The sequence below is a fragment of the Drosophila ananassae genome (genome assembly GCF_017639315.1).
Source record: "Drosophila ananassae strain 14024-0371.13 chromosome 4 unlocalized genomic scaffold, ASM1763931v2 tig00000054, whole genome shotgun sequence".
In the NCBI taxonomy this organism is placed as follows: domain Eukaryota; kingdom Metazoa; phylum Arthropoda; class Insecta; order Diptera; family Drosophilidae; genus Drosophila; species Drosophila ananassae.
In genome coordinates, this window is record NW_025319037.1 from 4,569,625 (window position 1) to 4,591,194 (window position 21,570).

Sequence of the window (21,570 nt, forward strand, 5' to 3'; positions counted from 1 at the left end):
TCGTCTCAGTCCACAATGGCGTGTTTTCAACAGAGGCAAACTCCGATGTCGACTGGTGGATAGACAACGGTGCAACAAAACACGTTGTGAAGACTGCGAAGTATTTCGAGCATTTTGAGAAGTTTGAGAATCCGAGTTGGATCAGAGCAGCTGGAAATGAAACCTGTCAGCTTTGGGCCAGGGCACAATCAAAGTCAAAACGATTGTCAATGGAAAAATTCTTTTTCTTTCTTTGAAAAATGTATGGTTTGTTCCCAATATAACGAAAAACCTGTTTTCAGTTTTGGCTGCCCAAGACAATAATCCAAGTAGTCGTTTCGAGTCGTCAGCAACCGAGTGCACCCTCAAAATAAACGACAAGATTGTCCTCTTTGGAGCCAGAGAAGTTGGAGGAATACTCTACAGAGCAGCGATCGAGCCCATACTTCCAGAACGAAACGTCGATGTCAACGTCGCAACTTCAGGAACTTCAATTCTCCAACTCTACCACGAGAGATGGGGACATCAGGACAAGAACCACATCAAGGACATGCTCAAAAGAGAAATGGGCATTCAAGTCAAGCTTGAGAGTAGCTTTTGCGAGCCTTGCACCCTTGGAAAGGCGCATCGATTGCCATTTGGAACGAGGAAACCAGCGACGAAGCCAGGGGAATTGATGTCAGGCGATGTTTGCAGCCCATTTGAGGATTCTTTCCAGAAGAAGAGGTATTTGGTAGTTTTTAAGGAACATTTCACCAGGTTTCGATATGGGTACATCGTCAAGCAGAAATCAGAGGTCAAGGACGTGCTACGACACATGGTTTCTCATGCCAAGCAACAAGGGCACACAATTCGAGAATTCCTCAGCGACAATGGAGGAGAATTCGACTGTGCAGGAGTGAGAGAAACTCTTCAGGAAGCTGGTATAACTTTTCGACTCACCGCTCCGTATACTCCAGAACAAAACGGTGGTGTCGAGAGAGAGAATCGAACGATAGTCGAAATGGCGAGAACTTTCAAGTATTCTAATCCAGAAATAAAATTTCCAGAAGCAATTCGGGCCGAGTTGGTCAGCACAGCAGTCTACGTTCTCAATAGGACGGGCAAATCTTCGATGAAGGGTCTGAGCCTTTACCAACTTTGGCTGGGCAAGAAACCAAGAATCAAACATCTTCGAATCGTAGGATTGACGTGCTATGTACACATTCCATGCCAAAAGGAAGAAGAAGTGGGTTACGACGGCGATGAGAGGTATCGTATTTACTTACCAGAGAAGCACAAAGTAGTCGTGTCAAGGGATGTAAAATTTAAAGAGAAATTCAGCAACTGTGAACCAGGCGTCAACCTACCTTTCCAAGATTTTGGATCCAAGGACGTCGTAGAAGACAAGGAAGAAGAAGACGTGAGCTTGCACCAGAGCAAGGACGAAGACAAGGAAGAAGAAGACGCGAATTTGCACAAGAGCGAGGACGAAGACACACTCCAGGAGCAAGACTTGAGTGAAGACACAGCCGAAACAGGAAGCGAAGACAATTACGAAACCGGAATAGAAACAAGCTTTGACGAAGAAATCAACAAGAGAAAAATGCAATCAATGCGGTTGAGGGATCGTTCGAAGTTGAAGAGATCGGAGCATATGGATGACTACGTAGCAGCAGACGAGAATTTTGTGCTGGAGAGTCCAGATTCCTTCCATGAAGCCATCAACAGCAACGTCGAGTGGAAAAAGGCAATGGACAGGGAAATTGATTCTTTAAATCAGAATGAAACTTGGAGCTTGACAAGACTCCCCAGAGGATCGAAAGCACTTCCGTGCAAGTGGGTCTATCGAGTCAAAACCCACCCCGACGGAAGTATCGACAAATACAAAGCTCGCTTGGTCATCAAAGGATTCGCCCAGAGACGAGGGATTGATTACTGTCGCAAGAATGGAAACAATCCGCTCAGTGTTGAGCGTTGCAGCCAAAAATAATATGTTTTTGTTCCTTTGTTTTTGTTTTGTTGTTCCAACAGCTTTTCTTTACGGTGAATTGGACGACAAGGAAATTTACATGCAACAACCTGTAAACAAGTGCCCATCCTGGGAACCTACATGTCAGCATAAAAATCTGACCAATCAAAACTATTCAACCAAAGTCCATCTATGCTGCCAGCGTCGCTGTCACCGATAAAAGCTATAGTTATAAGAAAATTGAATTTGTAAAATCAGTTTATAATCAACGATCAATCCAATAGGATATCTTTATAACTCATTCTTGAATTTATTAATAAAACTTATAAAATAAAAATCCTAATTTTTATTTTTTTATTTTAAATCGGGAATTAAAACATATAATTTACATATATACATTTAATCAATTAGCGAGTTTTTTTTCTGGAAACGCTTTGACAAATTAGCCGCAAATCACCACGTGGCGGCAGGACGGTGTTACAAGATAGTGCAACTGTTAAGAAACGTTGTTGCAGTAAGAAGATACTGGAAATTGTGGCTGTGAAATTTTCTTTTATGTGATAGAATCTTACAATGGATAAAGGGAAAAGAAATATCGAACCGTTTGACGGTGCACGTCTATAACATTGACCTTTCTTAGATTTAATGATGTATAATTTAGCATCTTATATAAGAGTTTTTCTTCTGAAATAAAGACAGTTGCGAGATCAGAGTCAATAGTCTAGTTACTCAGTGCTGAAACTACGGCACTTAAAATTGACCTACTTCATGTGATCCTGTGTAAAACGATTTACTAAGTAGGACTCTCTAAAAACTATCTACTTCGCGTGGCTCCGGTGTAAACGGACCACAAGTAGAATTCGCGGCATACCAGTCTACTTCGAGTGTTGCTCCCGTGAAACGGACCACCAGTAGACCCCGCGTTACCTAACCTACTTCGAGTGTTGCTCCCGTAAATCGGACCGCCAGTAGGACCGGCCGATAAGGAATCAGCCGAACCACCATACCACCGGGACTTGAGGAAAACCAGCCCAGGACTTCAAGCACCCCACATCAACTCCAGCCTGATCACAGTAAGCGCCTGGTCAACCCGAGCAGTCCCTTGCAGAATCCAGATAAGTTTAGTCAGACCATTTACGGTCTTTGATTACGACTCCGGGACCTACCGCTACTCCCGCTAGTTCAAGTTTGACGTAGTTGCCGCATATCGCTCTACGGACGAACAATTGGTGACCCCGACGTGATCCTTTAGGATCACAACTTGAACACAAGCCTCAACGCAATTTAACTCAACGAAAAAAAAAAAAAAACAAAAAAAAGAGAGGTACATCGCAACAATGGGATCAGAATCAAACCCCGTAATCCAAATGCTCATTGATGAGCAAATTGAAAGCAACATAGCCATCCAATGGCTAATAAGAAAGTTCACTAAGGACTCCGCAGAACGTAAACTCAAGGGAGGATACTTCGAGGAGAGGCTCAGCCAGCTCACTCACTCATGGACCCAGTTTAATAAAAATGATGCCAAGCTCCAGGAGCTAGCACTAAGTCCAGAGAATGGGTATTTCCCAAAGGCCAAAGCGCTAGAAGAGCTTGTGAAAAAATATGAAGCAATATTTTCGGATGGAATCCCATCAGTGTCAGGCCCGTCACAAAATCCCCGGAAAACAGGCGAAAATCTCGAGCCAAAGGCACAATCATCACGAGGCAACGAAGGAGAAGACCTTCGATTAACATCATTAAAACGAAGACATGAAGGACGATTAGACGATATGGAAGACTTTCTGTGCAACCGCACCGAAGGACGTGAAGTGTCCACACACGTCAGACAACACATTAAGGAGCTATGGAAGGAAATTGTCACGGGATACCATGATCTCATCGACCTGGAGCCAGCTATAAAAAATGATGGACACATCGATGACAGATTTCAGGTGGTACGAGCAGACTACTTTTCGTTTCTGAGTGAAGAATTCCAATCGACTTCAGCATCAACACAAAAACCAGCGATCGCACCTCCATTTGTAATACCACCAGTAGAAATTCCAAAGTTTGATGGAGACTACCGACATTGGCTACGATTCTACGAAATTTTTACGGAATGCATCCGTCATTTTCCGTCATTTGGAGAATCATGTAACAGGTGAAGCAAAAAACCTAATCTCAACGTCAATTGGCGGACAGACCAGTTACCAGGATGCCTGGCAATGACTAAAAAATCGATACCAAAATGAATGGCTGTTGATTAAATCCGCGATCCAAGAGCTTTTCGGACACTCCAGAACAAATGGATCAGCGGACCAGCAGCGCAGCCTACATGATACCGTGCTCCGAACGATCGCCACTGTCAACGCACTTAAGGTGTCAACAGACAACTGGGAGTCAATCTTGATACACATCATTGAGGAAAGATTGGACCCACACACGCTGTCATCTCTCGAACTAGCCGTCACCGATCCAACCAATCGACAATCTCTGAAGCAGATGTTAGAAAACTTTGAGCGTCAGGCAACCAGTCAAATAACAATGCAGAAAAATACGTCGGCTGCTCCACTTAGATCCTGTTCATCACGATTGGTGGGTTCAGCCACAGCCCTGCTTACAGATAAGCCCACCGTTCTGTTACCAACCGCCCAAGTAGCAATACATGGACCAACCGGAACCCCTCAGCAATGCCGCACACTCCTAGATTCTGGATAACAGATTAACACAATCACCAGAAGGATGGCTGACACACTTGGACTACAATTGGAGCCATCAACCCTGAACATCGCTGCACTGGGATGAACAACTAAAAGATCACGAAAAAAGGCTGTGACCCTATCATCATTAACCACTGACTTCGAAGATCAAATCAACGTCGTTGTACTACCGGAAATAATGCCTAATCAACCATCCCACCCTACTCAAGCGCCAAGAAATATTTCACCTCAGTTGCGCTTAGCCGATCCTGAATTAACGCAGCCCGAGAACTACTAAAAAATACCGCGCTTGGATGGATTGTTATGGGGCCAGTGGCAGAACAAGTCGTCGGTAATACGCAAGAAGCAAAGTAAAGAGAGGACCAAGAGTCCTGGATACGCACTGACCAACCAGAAAAAAGGTCTACTTCATGGGATGCCCAAGGAGAATGGTTACGAGGGCGCGCAACAAGGCGAAGGAGACAACAGGTCGGATAGAGTTACCGTTGGTTCACTGAGACGGTCCAACAACAACGCACCGCCCCTATTATTGAGTACCTCAATGGGGGGGGGAGAATGTTGGCACCTAGTGCCAAGACCTACTACCCAATCAAGATGCATCAGCAGGTCACAATATACAAGCATCAGACCTACTAGCCTATTAATAATGTAACGATAAGCATAAGCCAATATCCAACCTACTAACCCGGCACTAGTCGATGGCACCGGAAGCAGATTCAGCATTATCAGCGGGAAGAATGACCGACTGACCGAAGCAAGCAAAAACCAGCCAGCTAAACCGAAATGCGTGTGCAAGCAGTACATGAACAAACAATCTGAGTCAGCAGATTCAGAGGTGGGTGACCCTGGCAGATTTAATGATGTAATGAAGAGTTGTTCTTCTGAAATAAAGACAGTTGCGAGATCAGCGTCAATCGTCTCGTTACTCAGTGTTGAAACTACGGCACTTAAAATTGACCTAATTCATGTGATCCTGTGTAAAACGATTTACAAAGTAGGACTCTCTAAAAACTATCTACTTTGCGTGGCTCCAGTGTAAACGGACCACAAATAGAATCCGCGGCATACCAGTCTACTTCGAGTGTTGCTCCCGTGAAACGGACCACCAGTAGACCCCGCGTTACCTAACCTACTTCGAGTGTTGATCCCGTAAAACGGACCGCCAGTAGGACCGGCCGATAAGGAATCAGCCGAACCACCATACCACCGGGACTTGAGGAAAACCAGCCCAGGACTTCAAGCACCCCACATCAACTCCAGCCTGATCACAGTAAGCGCCTGGTCGACCCGAGCAGTCCCTTGCAGAATCCAGATAAGTTTAGTCAGACCATTTACGGTCTTTGATTACGACTCCGGGACCTACCGCTACTCCCGCTAGTTCAAGTTTGACGTAGTTGCCGCATATCGCTCTACGGACGAACAATTGGTGACCCCGACGTGATCCTTTAGGATCACAACTTGAACACCAGCCTCAACGCAATTTAACTCAACGAAAAAAAAAAAAACAAAAAAAAGAGAGGTACATCGCAACAATGTGATCAGAATCAAACCCCGTAATCCAAATGCTCATTGATGAGCAAATTGAAAGCAACATAGCCATCCAATGGCTAATAAGAAAGTTCACTAAGGACTCCGCAGAACGTAAACTCAAGGGAGGATACTACGAGGAGAGGCTCAGCCAGCTCACTCACTCATGGACCCAGTTTAAAAAAAATGATGCCAAGCTCCAGGAGCTAGCACTAAGTCCTGAGAATGAGTATTTCCCAAAGGCCAAAGCGCTAGAAGAGCTTGTGAAAAAATATGAAGCAATATTTTCGGATGGAATCCCATCAGTGTCAGGCCCGTCACAAAGGCCCCGGAAAACAGGCGAAAATCTCGAGCCAAAGGCACAATCATCACGAGGCAACGAAGGAGAAGACCTTCGATTAACATCATTAAAACGAAGACATGAAGGACTATTAGACGATATGGAATACTTTCTGTGCAACCGCACCGAAGGACGGGAAGTGTCCACACACGTCAGACAACACATGAAGGAGCTATGGAAGGAAATCGTCACGGGATACCATGATCTCATCGACCTGGAACCAGCCATAAAAAATGATGGACACACCGATGACAGATTTCAGGTTGTTCGAGCAGAATACTTTTCGTTTCTGAGCGAAGAATCGCAATCAACTTCAGCATCAACACACAAACCCCCGATGACACCTCCGTTTGTAATACCACCGCCGAAATCATGTCCCAGCCACTACTAAAAAATACCGCGCTTGGATGGATTGTGATGGGGGCAGTGCGACCGGAATCATCTAATATCAAGGCAGAACAAGTCGTCGGTAATACGACGGCTTGGACACCGGAAGCTAACGAGCCACGACAAAGTTTGATTGCATGCATCGGCAAGGAGCAAATAGTATAATCCGAAAGATTACATGAGTGGGGACTCATTGCGAATCAACAAAGAGAGCCGCAGACGGACCCCGATCCACAAGCCCAAGGTTGTCAACTCACAACTGAAGAGCACAGAGTGGAAGAGCCAGTAACCAAGGAAATTCAAGAAGTAGAAGTCCCCTCCTATCTGGCATGGGTAACATGCATCTCCAAAAGGGAGCAGGAAGGAAAGTCAAGAGAGGACCAAGAGTCCTGTATGCGCACTGACCAACCAGAAAAAATGGTCTAGTACTTCATGGGATGCCCAAGGGGAATGGTTACGAGGGCGCGCAACAAGGCGAAGGAAACAACAGGTCGGATAGAATTATCGTTGGTATCTTATCAATGTTGGAGATCTCACCCACATGATTCAAAAATATTCTTGGTATTAACATTAGGTTTTTAGTAATTAGTTTTAAGATCCACAATATTTTCTAGCGGAAGGGTTCACTGAGACGGTCCAACAACAACGCACAGCCCCTATTATTGAGTACAGTAGAACTCCAATTATCCGAATTAATGGGGACCGGGACCCATTCGGATAATCAAATATTTGGATAATCGGATTTTCGTTCTATAACATTGACCTTTCTTAGATTTAATGATGTATTATTTAGCATCTTATTTTTTTCTTCTGAAATAAAGACAGTTGCGAGATCAGAGTCAATAGTCTCGTTAATCAGTGCTGAAACTACGGCACTTAAAATTGACCTACTTCATGTAATCCTGTGTAAAACGATTTAAGTAGGAAAGTAGGACTCTCTAAAAACTATCTACTTCGCGTGGCTCCAGTGTAAACGGACCACAAGTAGAATCCGCGGCATACCAGTCTATTGCTCCCATGAAACGGACCACCAGTAGACCCCGCGTTACCTAACCTACTTCTACTGTTGCTCCCGTGAAACGGACCGTCAGTAGGACCGGCCGATAAGGAATCAGCCGAAATCCTGTACCATCTGTACTTGAGGAGAACCAACCCAAGACTTCAAGTACCTCACATCAACTCCAGCCTGATCACAGCAAACACCTGGTCAACCCGATCAGGCCCTTGCAGTATCCAGGTAGATTTAGTCAGAACTTTTATACGTTCTTTGACTACGACTCCGGGACCTTCCGTTATGCCCGCGAGCTCCAATTCGACGTAGGTCCGCACAACGCTCTACGGACGAACAGAAATTCGATAAGCTTCAAAACTTCAAAACTGAGAGACTAGTTTGCGTAGAAAAAGACAGACGGACATGCTTATATTGACTCAGGAGGTGAGTCAAGAATACATATACTTTATGGGGTCGAAAATATCTCCTTCACAGCTTGACCAAAACTTTTGCTTGACTTTTAATCAAAATCCTCTGCAATGGTATTAAAATCGTTTATTAATTTAGACAGTTTTTTTTAATTTGATAGATCTAAACTATAAATTGATTTCTTGAACAACTCGTGAACGAGAAGTCGGATCGGGGATCACGAATTTCAGAGAAGAATATGAATAATGAAAAAAATTTGATCAGGGGGCTTCAATGTTAGATCTCTCAGAGCTGAAAATATAATTTTTTTTATTAATTTTAATACTAAATTCCTTAAGTCGCTACAAATGAACATGAAAACAACTGTCATATTTTATAAGACTACATTCTTTGAAAACTTGAACATTTTGTTATAAAAATGCATAACCGAATAGATTCCGGAAAAATTATAAAAGCTTGCCACAAGCAGGCCCGTTGAGAGGGGGGGTCAGCCGGGTAATTTTCCCGGGGCCCGCAATGGACAGGAGCCCGGCAGCGGGGTCTAATTTTTTTTTTCGAAAATTTATATGTCCAAAATTGAGAAAGAAATATATGAACGTTTAATTAGAATGAATAAATATTGAAAATGATATTGGTTGATCTCACTAACAAGTCATTTTATATTAACAAAACTAATTTACAAACGTCATTTATATAGCGAACAGATTATGCCCCGGGGCACGACATGGCTCTCGACGGCCCTGGCCACAAGTTTAAATTCGTCCAGCGATATGCATTTTGATGCCAATAAACAATTTTAGGCAATTCTCTTTTCCAACGAAGTTTATCTCTCTATTGCAAGTTTAAACAGCATCATTAGTTCTAAAGTTAAATTTTATTAATTTGGAAATTTTGTTTTTTATTTATTAACTTTACTAAATTTTAGGATGAAAGTTGCGAACATTTTAGTAATAAACATCACCTATTGAATAAGTTTTGATCTAAGACTTTGTTATCAGCCAGAGAGAATAAATACCCTTTCAATATAATTTTTTCGATTTTCACTAGAGAAAAGCAGATAATAAAATTATTTAATACAAAATTTTAGTATTAACTCAAGATCAGTGTAATTTTTTTTATTCGGCGGAATCATTGGATATGTTGAACCTTATCCTTTGAACTCTTTTCTTTCTTTTCGGTACGAGGTGCATCGTTAATTGACGATTAAATCTACTCAATACGCAATTTGATTTATAAGGTATGCGTATCGAAAAATTAATAAAGCTTATAAATATCTAAGGTTCAGTAGTATTATTTATTTTTTTATGAACGGTCACCCTCTATGAACTGACAGTTTTTTCGGTACGGTCCTACTAAGCAGAAATGTGCATGTGGAAATTTATAAGAAAAAATATATAAGTCTTAATTGTTGCGGATCTGTAGTTACGCCTGGGTATATTACTTCGCGTCAGTAAACTATAATTAAATAAAACTGCTTTTTTGTAAATATATGCTTAACTAAAGTACATATGTACATATGCGTCAGGTAAATATAAGGGGGAAAATATGAACTGAGCATCCAACATTACATGATGACATATCAAAAATATTCACACCTAAAATTTGCAAAATGTGTTTTAGTACGCTTGGTTTTTATTGTTGAAATATATACATAATACGGTATACATACATATTAATTAGCAACTGTATGTACATTTGTGCACAAGCATACTAATAAACTATAGTTCACTCTATGTGTTGAATTTCAGCTTTCTTGTTCTGGTGAAACGCTGTATAACGTTTCATTGCCACAACGGCGACGTCTTTACAATAGTTATGTATATCAAGCGATCTACTATTTGATAATAAATGTAACTAAATATTACAAATATTATTAATATATTACAAATATTACAAAGTGAATATTACAAAGTTATTAAATATATAACATACAAAATTTCGAAGCAGTTCTTATTTGTCAATGTGGCAATTATGAATTTCATATTTTAAATTTACTAGTATTTATTTAAAGTTGGACACAGTAATTCCATGCAAAGCATTACATAAAATCTCAAAATTTCAGGAACTTTTCAAGAATTTTATCACAGATCATTAAAAGGTAAATAAACTTAATAAAAATTATTCATATAAAGTTAACAATGTATTCATTTTAGAATCAAATGGTTGTGTGACAATTTATACCAGTGGGTCTAAAATTGCCCAAGAAGTCTATTTTACGGCTAGACTACACGTTTTGTAGATTTATTATAAAAGTAATCTGGGTTATACGTAATGCAACAAGCTTTACCAAATATATCAACACAAAAAGATATAGCCGTCATGCAGCCACATTCAACGCAAAATATGGTATGTAATCAAACATAACTTTATGTAAATAAATAAAAAATTCCTTTCTTATTTATTGTTTTGTTTATTTTTTTACACATTTAAAGACCGTTCTTTTTTTATGAGTAAATAACAAGATTATTGTGTTTTTGTTCCTTTTAATAAAATGTTATATTTAAGGATAATTTAATGATAAAATAAACCTCTTACATATGAAGAAAAAATCTAGTGGTAATTAATATTTAGTCAAAAAGTTAAATACGCAGTTGTCGACCCTATAGACATCAACACTGACACAAAATAGACTTTGTTGCTCGTATCACCTGCAATTCGTTAATCTGGTTTCAAAGAAACTATGATATTGAAAAATACAAGAATGAACGTCGATTGTATTTATCACTGGATCTGCCATAGAATAAGTTAATAAAAAACAGAAACTGATATTTCTTTTATTAGTTTTTAGAAAGAAATATATATTGTGTCAGATGACAATACCTAATATATGGGGAGTTCTCCATAAAGGTTTACCACAACCAAATAATTTTTAGTTCATAAATGCACATTCATATCACAAATGGGCAAATCTTAAAAAAAATCCATCACCGACAAATTTTTAATATTCATGGTCATGGTATATTTTTAATATAATGGTCACGAGAGACCGGCGTAGTAGCAGTCGTAGCATCGGCCAAGACCTAGGAATAAGTCATTAAACCGTTACAAACCATTTGAAGAAGCTTGGATTCACAAAGAAACTCGGTGTATGGGTGAAAAAAGAATTAAAGCAGAAAAATATCTTTGATCGACGCATGTTAATGACAACAAAATCGACCCGTTTCTGAACGGGTCACTTATGACGTGAAGCGCAAACGGTCGAAGAGGACCACAGGGTGGCCAAGCCTGGATTGACGGTCATGAAGGTTCTGATGTGTGTTTGGTGGGATTGGCAGGGAATCATCCACTTTGAGCCGCTCCCTCCTATGGCCAAACGCTCAATGCTGCCAAAAAACTGGAGGCCATATTTGATCAACAGAGTCCGAAATGTCTTTCATCAGGACAACGGCAGGACCAGGACCGCAAGTGTTTTTTGACAACCTTACTACTGCTTAAAATGAGCGGACGTCTATTTTTGTGCGCACAGCGTTTTTATCAACATTTTTTGGTAAAAACGCTGTGTCGATATAGCAATGCCCATGACCTCAGAGACAATGAGTGGTAGAGCTATACGAATTGCAGCCATTTTTAGAGCAGTTGTGGACTTCATTCTGCTTTATTACTTAATTCTTTGAGATGCTTAATCCAAAACATACAAAAAATGGAGAATCCATACTTAGAATGGTAAAATAAAGTTTGGGTGAAAAAGATGCTCACCAATTTTTAATTCTCACACGCTTCGCTTGTGCAGTGGTATATTTGTAGGTAAATTTATAAATTTGTCAGTTTTACTTTAGATAGCTTTAAATATAGGTCAGCTCCACTTCTTCTTTGGTCTTGCTTCTATATTCTTAAGAATCTCTTTTTACATCCAAATCATCTTGTCCCATCAACTTTTATATATTACTTCAAAAAATTACCAAACCTGTGGGAGTAAAACTCCCACATGTTAAATCCACTGTTCAACCTTCCACCTCATCTTCCTCAGCTTTACTAATGTCTTCACTAACACTTACCCATCAGAATAACAGATGGTTACGTAGAAAACTTCCCAAACTGTATTCTGATAGTTCTTCCTTTGCATCTCACATTAGTCTTTACAGAAACTTTGTTAAAGTCGGAGATCTTAAGCTCCGAAGTTTTTCCAAGTTGGTACAAAATTCACTGCTGAAGACGACATTGAATTTCTTTGCATCAAAATCACTTTCTCCGATCAATCTTTGTATGTTTCCTGTTCGTACATACCACCTTCGTCCGAACCGCCAACATACTGGAAACATTTGTACGCTATTCGTTTGGTTTTCGATCGTCTGTCTGATGGGGACCAGCTGATAGCTCTGGGTGACTTTAATATCCTAGAACTTATGTGGTCAAATGTTGAAAATTCACCGTTATTACAGCTTAACTCCCACCACGACTTCCCTGCGGGCATGTTTGACATGTCACTCGGGCAAATTAACCACATTAGAAATTCTTTAAGTGGGCTGTTGGACTTATGTTTCGCTTCTGATCCTGATGGAATTACTCTTTCCAGATTTTTGCCCCTTTCTAACCCTGAGGATCCATATCTTCCCACTCTTGAGGTTTCAATCGAAAATAATTACTTTATTGACCTTAAGTCTACAGTTAAATCTCAGAAAGTTCGTTTCTTCCGTAAGGCTGACTTTATGAAATTAAATAAGTTAATTTTGGAATTTGATTGGTCCGATCTACTGGCATGCGGGGATATAAACACTGCCTTATAAAAATGTGAACGTATTTTTCGACGCTTGCGTGCCGTCGAAATATCCGTCCGCTTCAACGAATCCGCTTTGGTATACAAGGCACCTTATAAATTTAAAGAATAGTATGAGTAGACTTTTAAACAAACATAGATTATCTGGCTGTACAGTCAGCTATTCAAGATACTTAGTAGCTCGGTCCAATTTCACCGTGCATATAGGAGTTATATTCGCCGCTGCAGGATTCAGTTTACTCAGGATCCGAAGCAGTTTTATAACTTTGTAAACACTAAGCGTTTGAGAACTCTTATGCGAACACTGATCAGGCAACGGCCGATCTTTTTTCACAGTTTTTTCAAACTACGTATTCACCTAGCAGCAGTTCAGCTCAGCCTTACACTTATAATATCCAATCAGGCAACCTTATATTTTGCCCATCTTTCGATCAAAGTGGTGTGTTATCGGATCTTCTTAAGGTCAAGGCCGTGTATTCGCCAGGCCCTGATGGAATACCAGGCTGTGTTCTGAAGAACTGCGCTGAGGCTCTGTGCAAACCGCTCCATAAACTCTTTAATCTATCGCTGGAAACTTCGGTCTTTCCCTTTATGTGGAAGGAATCCTTCATTATTCCGCTGCATAAAAAAAGGAAGTAAATTTATTTTTTATTTATTATAATATTTTATAATATTATAATTTATTATACATATATAATATATATATATGTACACTGCGCGTCACCAGATTAGCGCCTCCCTTGGTGTTCGCGTTTGAAGTGAAATATTAAAACTATTAAAGATTGAACTGTAAAATTATTTTCCAATACAATTCGATTAATTCTCTTAATAAAAACATATTTTAGAACGCAGTTGGTATTTGCATATATTTTTATTAAATTAAAAACTAAAGAAACAGGTTTATTTGGAAGAAAAAACTGCGTCATCAGGGTAGTGCCTCCAAATATAAATTTAAATATCTTTTTTAACTTGCTGAGCACAGCAACCATTTTTATTTTGCTGTTAAATAAAACATTTTTCTTTAATTTGACATACAATATTGGCAGAGGAACAATCTTATCTTCGGAGGAAATATCGAAAATCGAAGCGTTCAATGAATGTGGACTTTCTCTTCACAAAATCGCCGAAAAAACGGAAATACATCGCAAAACCATTCCAAATTTTCTTCAAAATAAGGAAAGCTATGGAAACAATTACAAAGGAGGTAATAGTAGTGTTATTAGTTCAGCAGATCGCAGGGCTATACTCCGAGAGGCGTCCCACTCCCACGACTCGACAGCCAAAATAATAGAAAAAACTGGTGTTAGGGCAAGCAATTCGACTGTTTTAAGGGTAATCTAAAAAAGATGACCATTTAAAGAGGCTAAAACTAAAAAAAAGCACCTCTTAACTTGTAACCTTGTAAACAAAGGAGGGGCAACGCATTATTAATAATAATTATGGCTATATTTGAAGAGTATCTAGAAATTTTTTTGTTAAGAAATAATTATTATTTATCCCGTGACGGGCTGTCGGCCGGAGTCGCTTCAAAAAATTATTATCTTGCGGTGCGTAAAGCCTGGCCTTACAGTGTTATCGGAAATACAAAAATTGAATTGATTTATGTTCGTCCGTAGAGCGTTATGCGGCAACTACGTCAAACCTGAACTCACGGGAGTAACGGTAGGTCCCGGAGTCGTAGTCAAAACCGTAAATAGTCCTGACTAAATTTACCTGGATTCTGCAAGGGACTGCTCGGGTTGGCCAGACGCTTGCTGTGATCAGGCATGAGTTGATGTGGCGTGCTTGAAGTCCTGGGGTGGTTTTCCTCAAGTACCGGTGGGATGGTGGTTCGGCGGATTCCTTATCGGCCGGTCCTACTGGCGGTCCGTTTCACAGGAGCAACACTCGAAGTAGGTTAGATAGTGCGGGGTCGGCTGGTGGTCCGGTTTTACGGTAGCAACACTCGAGCTAGACTGGTATGCCGCGAGATCTCCTCGTGGTCCGTTTCAAGGGAGCAACACTCGGAGTAATGATATGACGCGGGGTCTACTTGTGGTCCGGTTTTACGGTAGCAACACTAGAAGTAGACTGGTATGCCGCGGATTCTACTTGTGAACCGTTTTACACAGGATCACTAGAAGTAGGTTGATTTTAAGTGCCGTGGACACTGAGTAACGAGACGATTGACTCTGATTTCGGAACTATCTTTATTTCAGAAGAACAACTCTTATATAAGATGCTAACTTAAAAGGTCAATGTTATGGACGTGCTAAAACTAATGTTAATGCCAGGGTCACCCAGCTCTGAGTCTGCTGACTCAGATTGTTTGTTCATGTACTGCTTGCACACGCATTTCGGCTTCGCTGGCTGGTTTCGGCTTGCCTCGGTCATTCTTCCCGCTGATCACGCTGATTCTGCTTCTGGCGCCATCTACTAGTGCTGGGTTAATAGGTTGGATATATATGCTTATTACTAATTATTTATAGGTGAGAAAATCGGTTAGTGGGTTTGTATATTGCGACATGCTGATGCATATTGATTGGATCAAATTACTAAGTGTGCATATAGGGTAGTAGGTCTTGGCACTAGGTGCCAACATTCTCCCCCCCCATTGAGGGACTCAATCCAATGCGGCTGGGCGTTGTTGTTGGATCGTCTCAGTGAACCTATGTGTACCCTTGCGCTAGAAAATATTGTGGATCTTAAAACTAATTACTAAAATCTAATGTTAATACCAAAAAAAAAATTTTTTTGATGTGGGTGAGATGTGGGTGAGATCTCTACCAACGATAATTCTATCCGACCTGTTGTCTCCTTCGCCTTGTTGCGCGCCCTCGTAACCATTCTCCTTGGGCATCCCATGACGTACTACACCTTTTTTCTGGTTGGACAGTGCGCATACAGGACTCTTGGTCCTCTCTTGACCTTGCTTCTTGCTCCCTTTCGGAGATGCATGTTACCCATGCCAGATAGGGGGTGACTTCTACTTCTTGACTTTCCTTGGTTACTGGCTCTTGCACTCTATGCACTTCAGTTGTGAGTTGACAACCTTGGGCTTGTGGTTTGGGGTCCGTCTGCGGCTCTCCTTGTTGCTCTTGTCGTGGCTCGTTATCTTCTTGTTGATCCGCAATGTGTGGGGAACTATGTACTCTTCCGGATTTTACTATTTGCTCCTTGCCGATGCATGCAATCAAACCTTGTCGTGGCCCGTTAGCTTCCGGTGTCCAAGCCGTCGTATTACCGACGACTTGTTCTGCCTTGATATTAGGAGCTGATTCCGGTCGCACTGGCCCCATCACAATCCATCCAAGCGCGGTATTTTTTAGTAGTGGTTGTCCTTCTCCCAAATATGTCTGTTGTGGCCTCATAAGCTGGGAGATGATTTCGGCGCCCAACAACAGATCAATATTCTGGGGTTGCGTAAATTCAGGATCGGCTAAGCGCAACTGAGGTGAGATATTTCTTGGCGCTTGAATAAAGTGGGATGGTTGATTGGGCAATATTTCAGGTAGTACAACGACGTTGATTTGATCTTCGAAGTCAGTGGTTAATGATGATAGGGTCACCACAGCCTTTTTTCGTGATCTTTTAGTTGTTCCTCCCAGTCCTGCGATATTCAGGGTTGATGGCTCCAATTTTAGTCCAAGTGTGTCAGCCATCCTTTTCGTGATTATGTTAATCTGTGATCCAGAATCTAGGAGTGTGCGGCATTGCTGATGGGTTCCGGCTGGGCCATGTATTGCCACTTGGGCGGTTGGTAATAGAACGGTGGGCTTATCTGTAAGCTGGGCTGTGGCTGAACACACCAATCGTGATGAACTGGATCGAAGTGGAGCAGCCGACGTATTTTTCTGCATTGTTACTTGACTGGTTGCCTGACGCTCAAGGGTTTCTAACATCTGCTTCAGAGATTTTCGATTGGTTGGATCGGTGACGGTTAGTTCTAGAGCTGACAGCGTGTGTGGATCCAATCTTTCCTCAATGATGTGTACCAAGATTGGGTCCCAGTTGTCTGTAGACACTTTGAGTGCGTTGAGAGTGGCGACCGTTCGGATCAGGGTATCATGTAAGCTGCGCAGCTGGTCCGCTGATCCATTTGTTCTGGGGTGTCCGAAAAGCTCTTGAAACGCGGATTTAATTAACAGCCGTTCATTGTGGTATCGATTCTTTAGTCGTTGCCATGCATCCTGGTAACTGGTCTGTCCGCCAATCGACGTTGCGATTAGGTTTTGTGCTTCACCTGTTACATGATTCTCCAAATGACGGAATTTTACTGCATCGCTGTAGTCTTGATCGTGGATGCATTCCGTAAAAATTTCGTAGAATCGTAGCCAATGCCGGTAGTCTCCGTCAAACTTTGGAATTTCTACTGGTGGTATTACAAACGAAGGTGCAATCGCGGGGTTTTGTGTTGATGCTGAAGTTGATTGCGATTCTTCGCTCAAAAACGAAAAGTATTCTGCTCGTACCACCTGAAATCTGTCATCAGTGTGTCCATCATTTTTTATGGCTGGTTCCAGGTCAATGAGATCATGGTATCCCGTGACGATTTCCTTCCATAGCTCCTTCATGTGTTGTCTGACGTGTGTGGACACTTCCCGTCCTTCGGTGCGGTTGCACAGAAAGTCTTCCATATCGTCTAGTCGTCCTTCATGTCTTCGTTTTAGAGATGTTAAGTGAGGGTCTTCTTCGATTCCTTGAGCTTGTGCCTTTGGCTCAAGATCTTCTCCTGTTTTCCGGGGCTTTTGTGACGGGCCTGACCCTGATGGAATTCCATCGGCAAATATCGCTTCATACTTGTTCACAAGTTCTTCTAGCGCCTTTACCTTTGTGAAATACTCGTGTTCTGGGCTTAGTGCCAGCTCCCGAAGCTTGGCGTCATTCCTTTTAAATTGGGTCCATGCGTGAGTGAGCTGTTTTAGTCTCTCCTCGAAATATCCGGGCTTGAGCCTTCGCTCTGCGGAGTCTTTAGTGAAGTTTTTTATTAGCCGTTGGATGGCTATGTTGGTTTCAATTTGCTCATCGATGAGCATCGTGGTTACAGGGTCTGATTCTGATCCCATTGTTGCCGTGGAAGGTTTTGCGGTGTGTGGCTTGTGTTCAGGGTGTGATCCTTTAGATAGGAATCACGTCGGGGTCACCAAATGTTCGTCCGTAGAGCGTTATGCGGCAACTACGTCAAACCTGAACTCACGGGAGTAACGGTAGGTCCCGGAGTCGTAGTCAAAACCGTAAATAGTCCTGACTAAATTTACCTGGATTCTGCAAGGGACTGCTCGGGTTGGCCAGACGCTTGCTGTGATCAGGCATGAGTTGATGTGGCGTGCTTGAAGTCCTGGGGTGGTTTTCCTCAAGTACCGGTGGGATGGTGGTTCGGCGGATTCCTTATCGGCCGGTCCTACTGGCGGTCCGTTTCACGGGAGCAACACTCGAAGTAGGTTAGATAGTGCGGGGTCGGCTGGTGGTCCGGTTTTACGGTAGCAACACTCGAGCTAGACTGGTATGCCGCGAGATCTCCTCGTGGTCCGTTTCAAGGGAGCAACACTCGGAGTAATGATATGACGCGGGGTCTACTTGTGGTCCGGTTTTACGGTAGCAACACTAGAAGTAGACTGGTATGCCGCGGATTCTACTTGTGAACCGTTTTACACAGGATCACTAGAAGTAGGTTGATTTTAAGTGCCGTGGACACTGAGTAACGAGACGATTGACTCTGATTTCGGAACTATCTTTATTTCAGAAGAACAACTCTTATATAAGATGCTAACTTAAAAGGTCAATGTTATGGACGTGCTAAAACTAATGTTAATGCCAGGGTCACCCAGCTCTGAGTCTGCTGACTCAGATTGTTTGTTCATGTACTGCTTGCACACGCATTTCGGCTTCGCTGGCTGGTTTCGGCTTGCCTCGGTCATTCTTCCCGCTGATCACGCTGATTCTGCTTCTGGCGCCATCTACTAGTGCTGGGTTAATAGGTTGGATATATATGCTTATTACTAATTATTTATAGGTGAGAAAATCGGTTAGTGGGTTTGTATATTGCGACATGCTGATGCATATTGATTGGATCAAATTACTAAGTGTGCATATAGGGTAGTAGGTCTTGGCACTAGGTGCCAACAATTTACTTAAAATATTAGTTTCTTGTGCGGATGAACGAAACCATTGTGAAAAATATGCGATATTGAATTTTTGGAGCGGTTGTAAAGTTGGAGGTACCATTTTTACATAAAAATTACCCCATTATTGCCCGTAAAAATGGTAAAAAAAAATTTAAAAAAAAAAAAACGTTCGTTCATCCGCAAGTATTTATTGTATTAAAGATGTGTGAAAAATTTTATTTAGATCCGAGCATTACTTTTTGAGTTACGTTACGCACCGACTTGAAAAAGTTGTTTTGAGAAAAACGCGTCTAAAGTTTTAAAAGCAATGGAAAGTATATGGAGAGAAAGAAGCTAGAAAATCGGTATCTCAGCAAGTTTTAGTCCGATCGACATGAAACTTTCAAAGGATATTCCTGAGATAATGTTTTATTATATAAAAAATTTCTGAAAAAAAATGTTTTTTGAAGTCTCAAACCATCCGGCCCCCTTAAGAGAATTAATCGAATTGTATTAAAAAATTATTGTACCGTTCAATCTTTAATAGTTTTGATAATATTTCACTTCAAACGCGAACACCAAGGGGGCGCTAATCTGGTGACGCGCAGTGTATATATATTGTAATAAACTATTTGTTGGGACTTGTGCCAGCATCAAAAATCATAATAATTTCTATTTCTATTCTCTCAGTGTAACCAGCCGCAGCGGTCCACTAATTGCCCGTTATCAGCTGCTCCATATTCTTTGTTTCTCCCAGATTCGCATGCGCTTTGTTGTTCTTTTGTAGTGCATGCAGTTTGGGAGCTTTGGTGGAGCTTCTGCGCAAGCTCTTAGGTTTTAGCACTTGTAATTCGGCATTGTTTTGGTTCGGCCGCGGAATTTGTTTTGGGGTTAAATTGACCCACAATAAATTGAATTATAAAATTGAACCTTGTCTATCAATTCGGTCGCTATCAAAACGCTGATAGCTCAACATTGGTGACCCCGACGTGATCGCGCTCTAATTGATTTGTGATCATTAAAGTGCTTAAAGGAAACCTTGTAAAGGAAAACTTGTTGCTATTGTTTCCATTACATTGCACCTTGCACAAACACAAATTACATAATGGAGTCTGGAGACTTATTTAGTGCCTCGGTTCCTGCAAGCAGGGAAAGGATATTGCGGCGAAGGGCAGAAGTGACCTGCCAGGAGATGGAAGCCCTGCATAATAAGGTCAAGGCTGCAGTGCAGAAGGGAGATTTGACCATCATGGTACTGGAGCCGTTGGAAATTGCGTTGCGCAAGAAATTCACCGCACTCCAGGATGAGTTAGAGCGATTGAGCTCAGTTGAAGTTGGGAGTGAATTATGCTGGAAGTTCTCCCAGCTTGCCGCTGATGTGCGCTTTGACATTCAGGTGGGAATGGCAAAGCACTCCATAAGGGTACCTGCACACTCCACTTGTTTCGACGGCCCCAATGGTCCCACTGCTTCGTCAATGGCAGAACCAACCATAGCGGTGGTGAAGGTGCAGGATGGTCTGTTGGAAAATCGTCGCTCATGCAGTCAGGATTACCCGCTGGACCGCGACATCCAATCGGGTTCTCGGGATTTGAAGTTGGAACAAACCTTGAACAACGATCACGATAGCCAGGACGTGGGCCATTGCGTCTCATCAGTGCCCCTGCTATCCACCGCTCCCCCCGTGGTCGCTATTTCAATGTCGCATCTGGCAGTTGTCTGCGATGGATTTTCTGAAGCTGCTGAACTTAATCCCTCATCTGGCTCGGGATTTGGATTATTGTCACCGTTGCCGATTAAGTCAGCACCCAGGTCTGACTCCATTCGGAACTCTAGCCTGCACCCTTCCAATGGGGGGAGGTCGTCCGCATCGCTGCTGCCGCCGTTTGCAGCTGCCAAGGTGGCTGCTGCTCCAGCCGTGAAGGCTCCCGATCCTGCAATCGAAAGGTGCGCCTACGCGCAATTTCGGAAAGATGTTTCCTTCCACTCTCGGCACTCTGTTGACGCTTGGCTCGAGCGCTCTCTGGATCTGGATGGACACGGCAGCCTGCAACTGATATTATGGACCTTGAGATCATCAGCATTATTATGTGATGAAGCTGCCCCATGCCCCTAAGGATTTTTGGTTGAAAGATGGAATTCAACGGGGGGAGGATGTTGGGACTTGTGCCAGCATCAAAAATCATAATAATTTCTATTTCTATTCTCTCAGTGTAACCAGCCGCAGCGGTCCACTAATTGCCCGTTATCAGCTGCTCCATATTCTTTGTTTCTCCCAGATTCGCATGCGCTTTGTTGTTCTTTTGTAGTGCATGCAGTTTGGGAGCTTTGGTGGAGCTTCTGCGCAAGCTCTTAGGTTTTAGCACTTGTAATTCGGCATTGTTTTGGTTCGGCCGCGGAATTTGTTTTGGGGTTAAATTGACCCACAATAAATTGAATTATAAAATTGAACCTTGTCTATCAATTC

At 42.0% G+C, this 21,570-nt stretch overlaps 1 protein-coding gene across 2 annotated transcripts in view; it reads left to right on the forward strand.

The window, feature by feature from the left end:
* Nucleotides 1-9,606: 9,606 nt before the first annotated feature.
* The window catches only part of LOC6501774 (eukaryotic translation initiation factor 4 gamma 3), an 81,087-nt gene continuing 69,123 nt past the window's right edge, over nucleotides 9,607-21,570 (forward strand). Inside the window, exons 1-3 of one of the 2 annotated variants that reach the window (XM_032452158.2) lie at nucleotides 9,607-9,831; nucleotides 10,369-10,404; nucleotides 10,460-10,652. In XM_032452158.2, the coding sequence (XP_032308049.1) occupies nucleotides 10,578-10,652 (75 nt within the window). In that variant the 5' untranslated portion in view covers nucleotides 9,607-9,831; nucleotides 10,369-10,404; nucleotides 10,460-10,577. The remainder of the gene's footprint in view (nucleotides 9,832-10,368; nucleotides 10,405-10,459; nucleotides 10,653-21,570) is intronic. The other variant, XM_032452159.2, reaches the window with a different exon arrangement.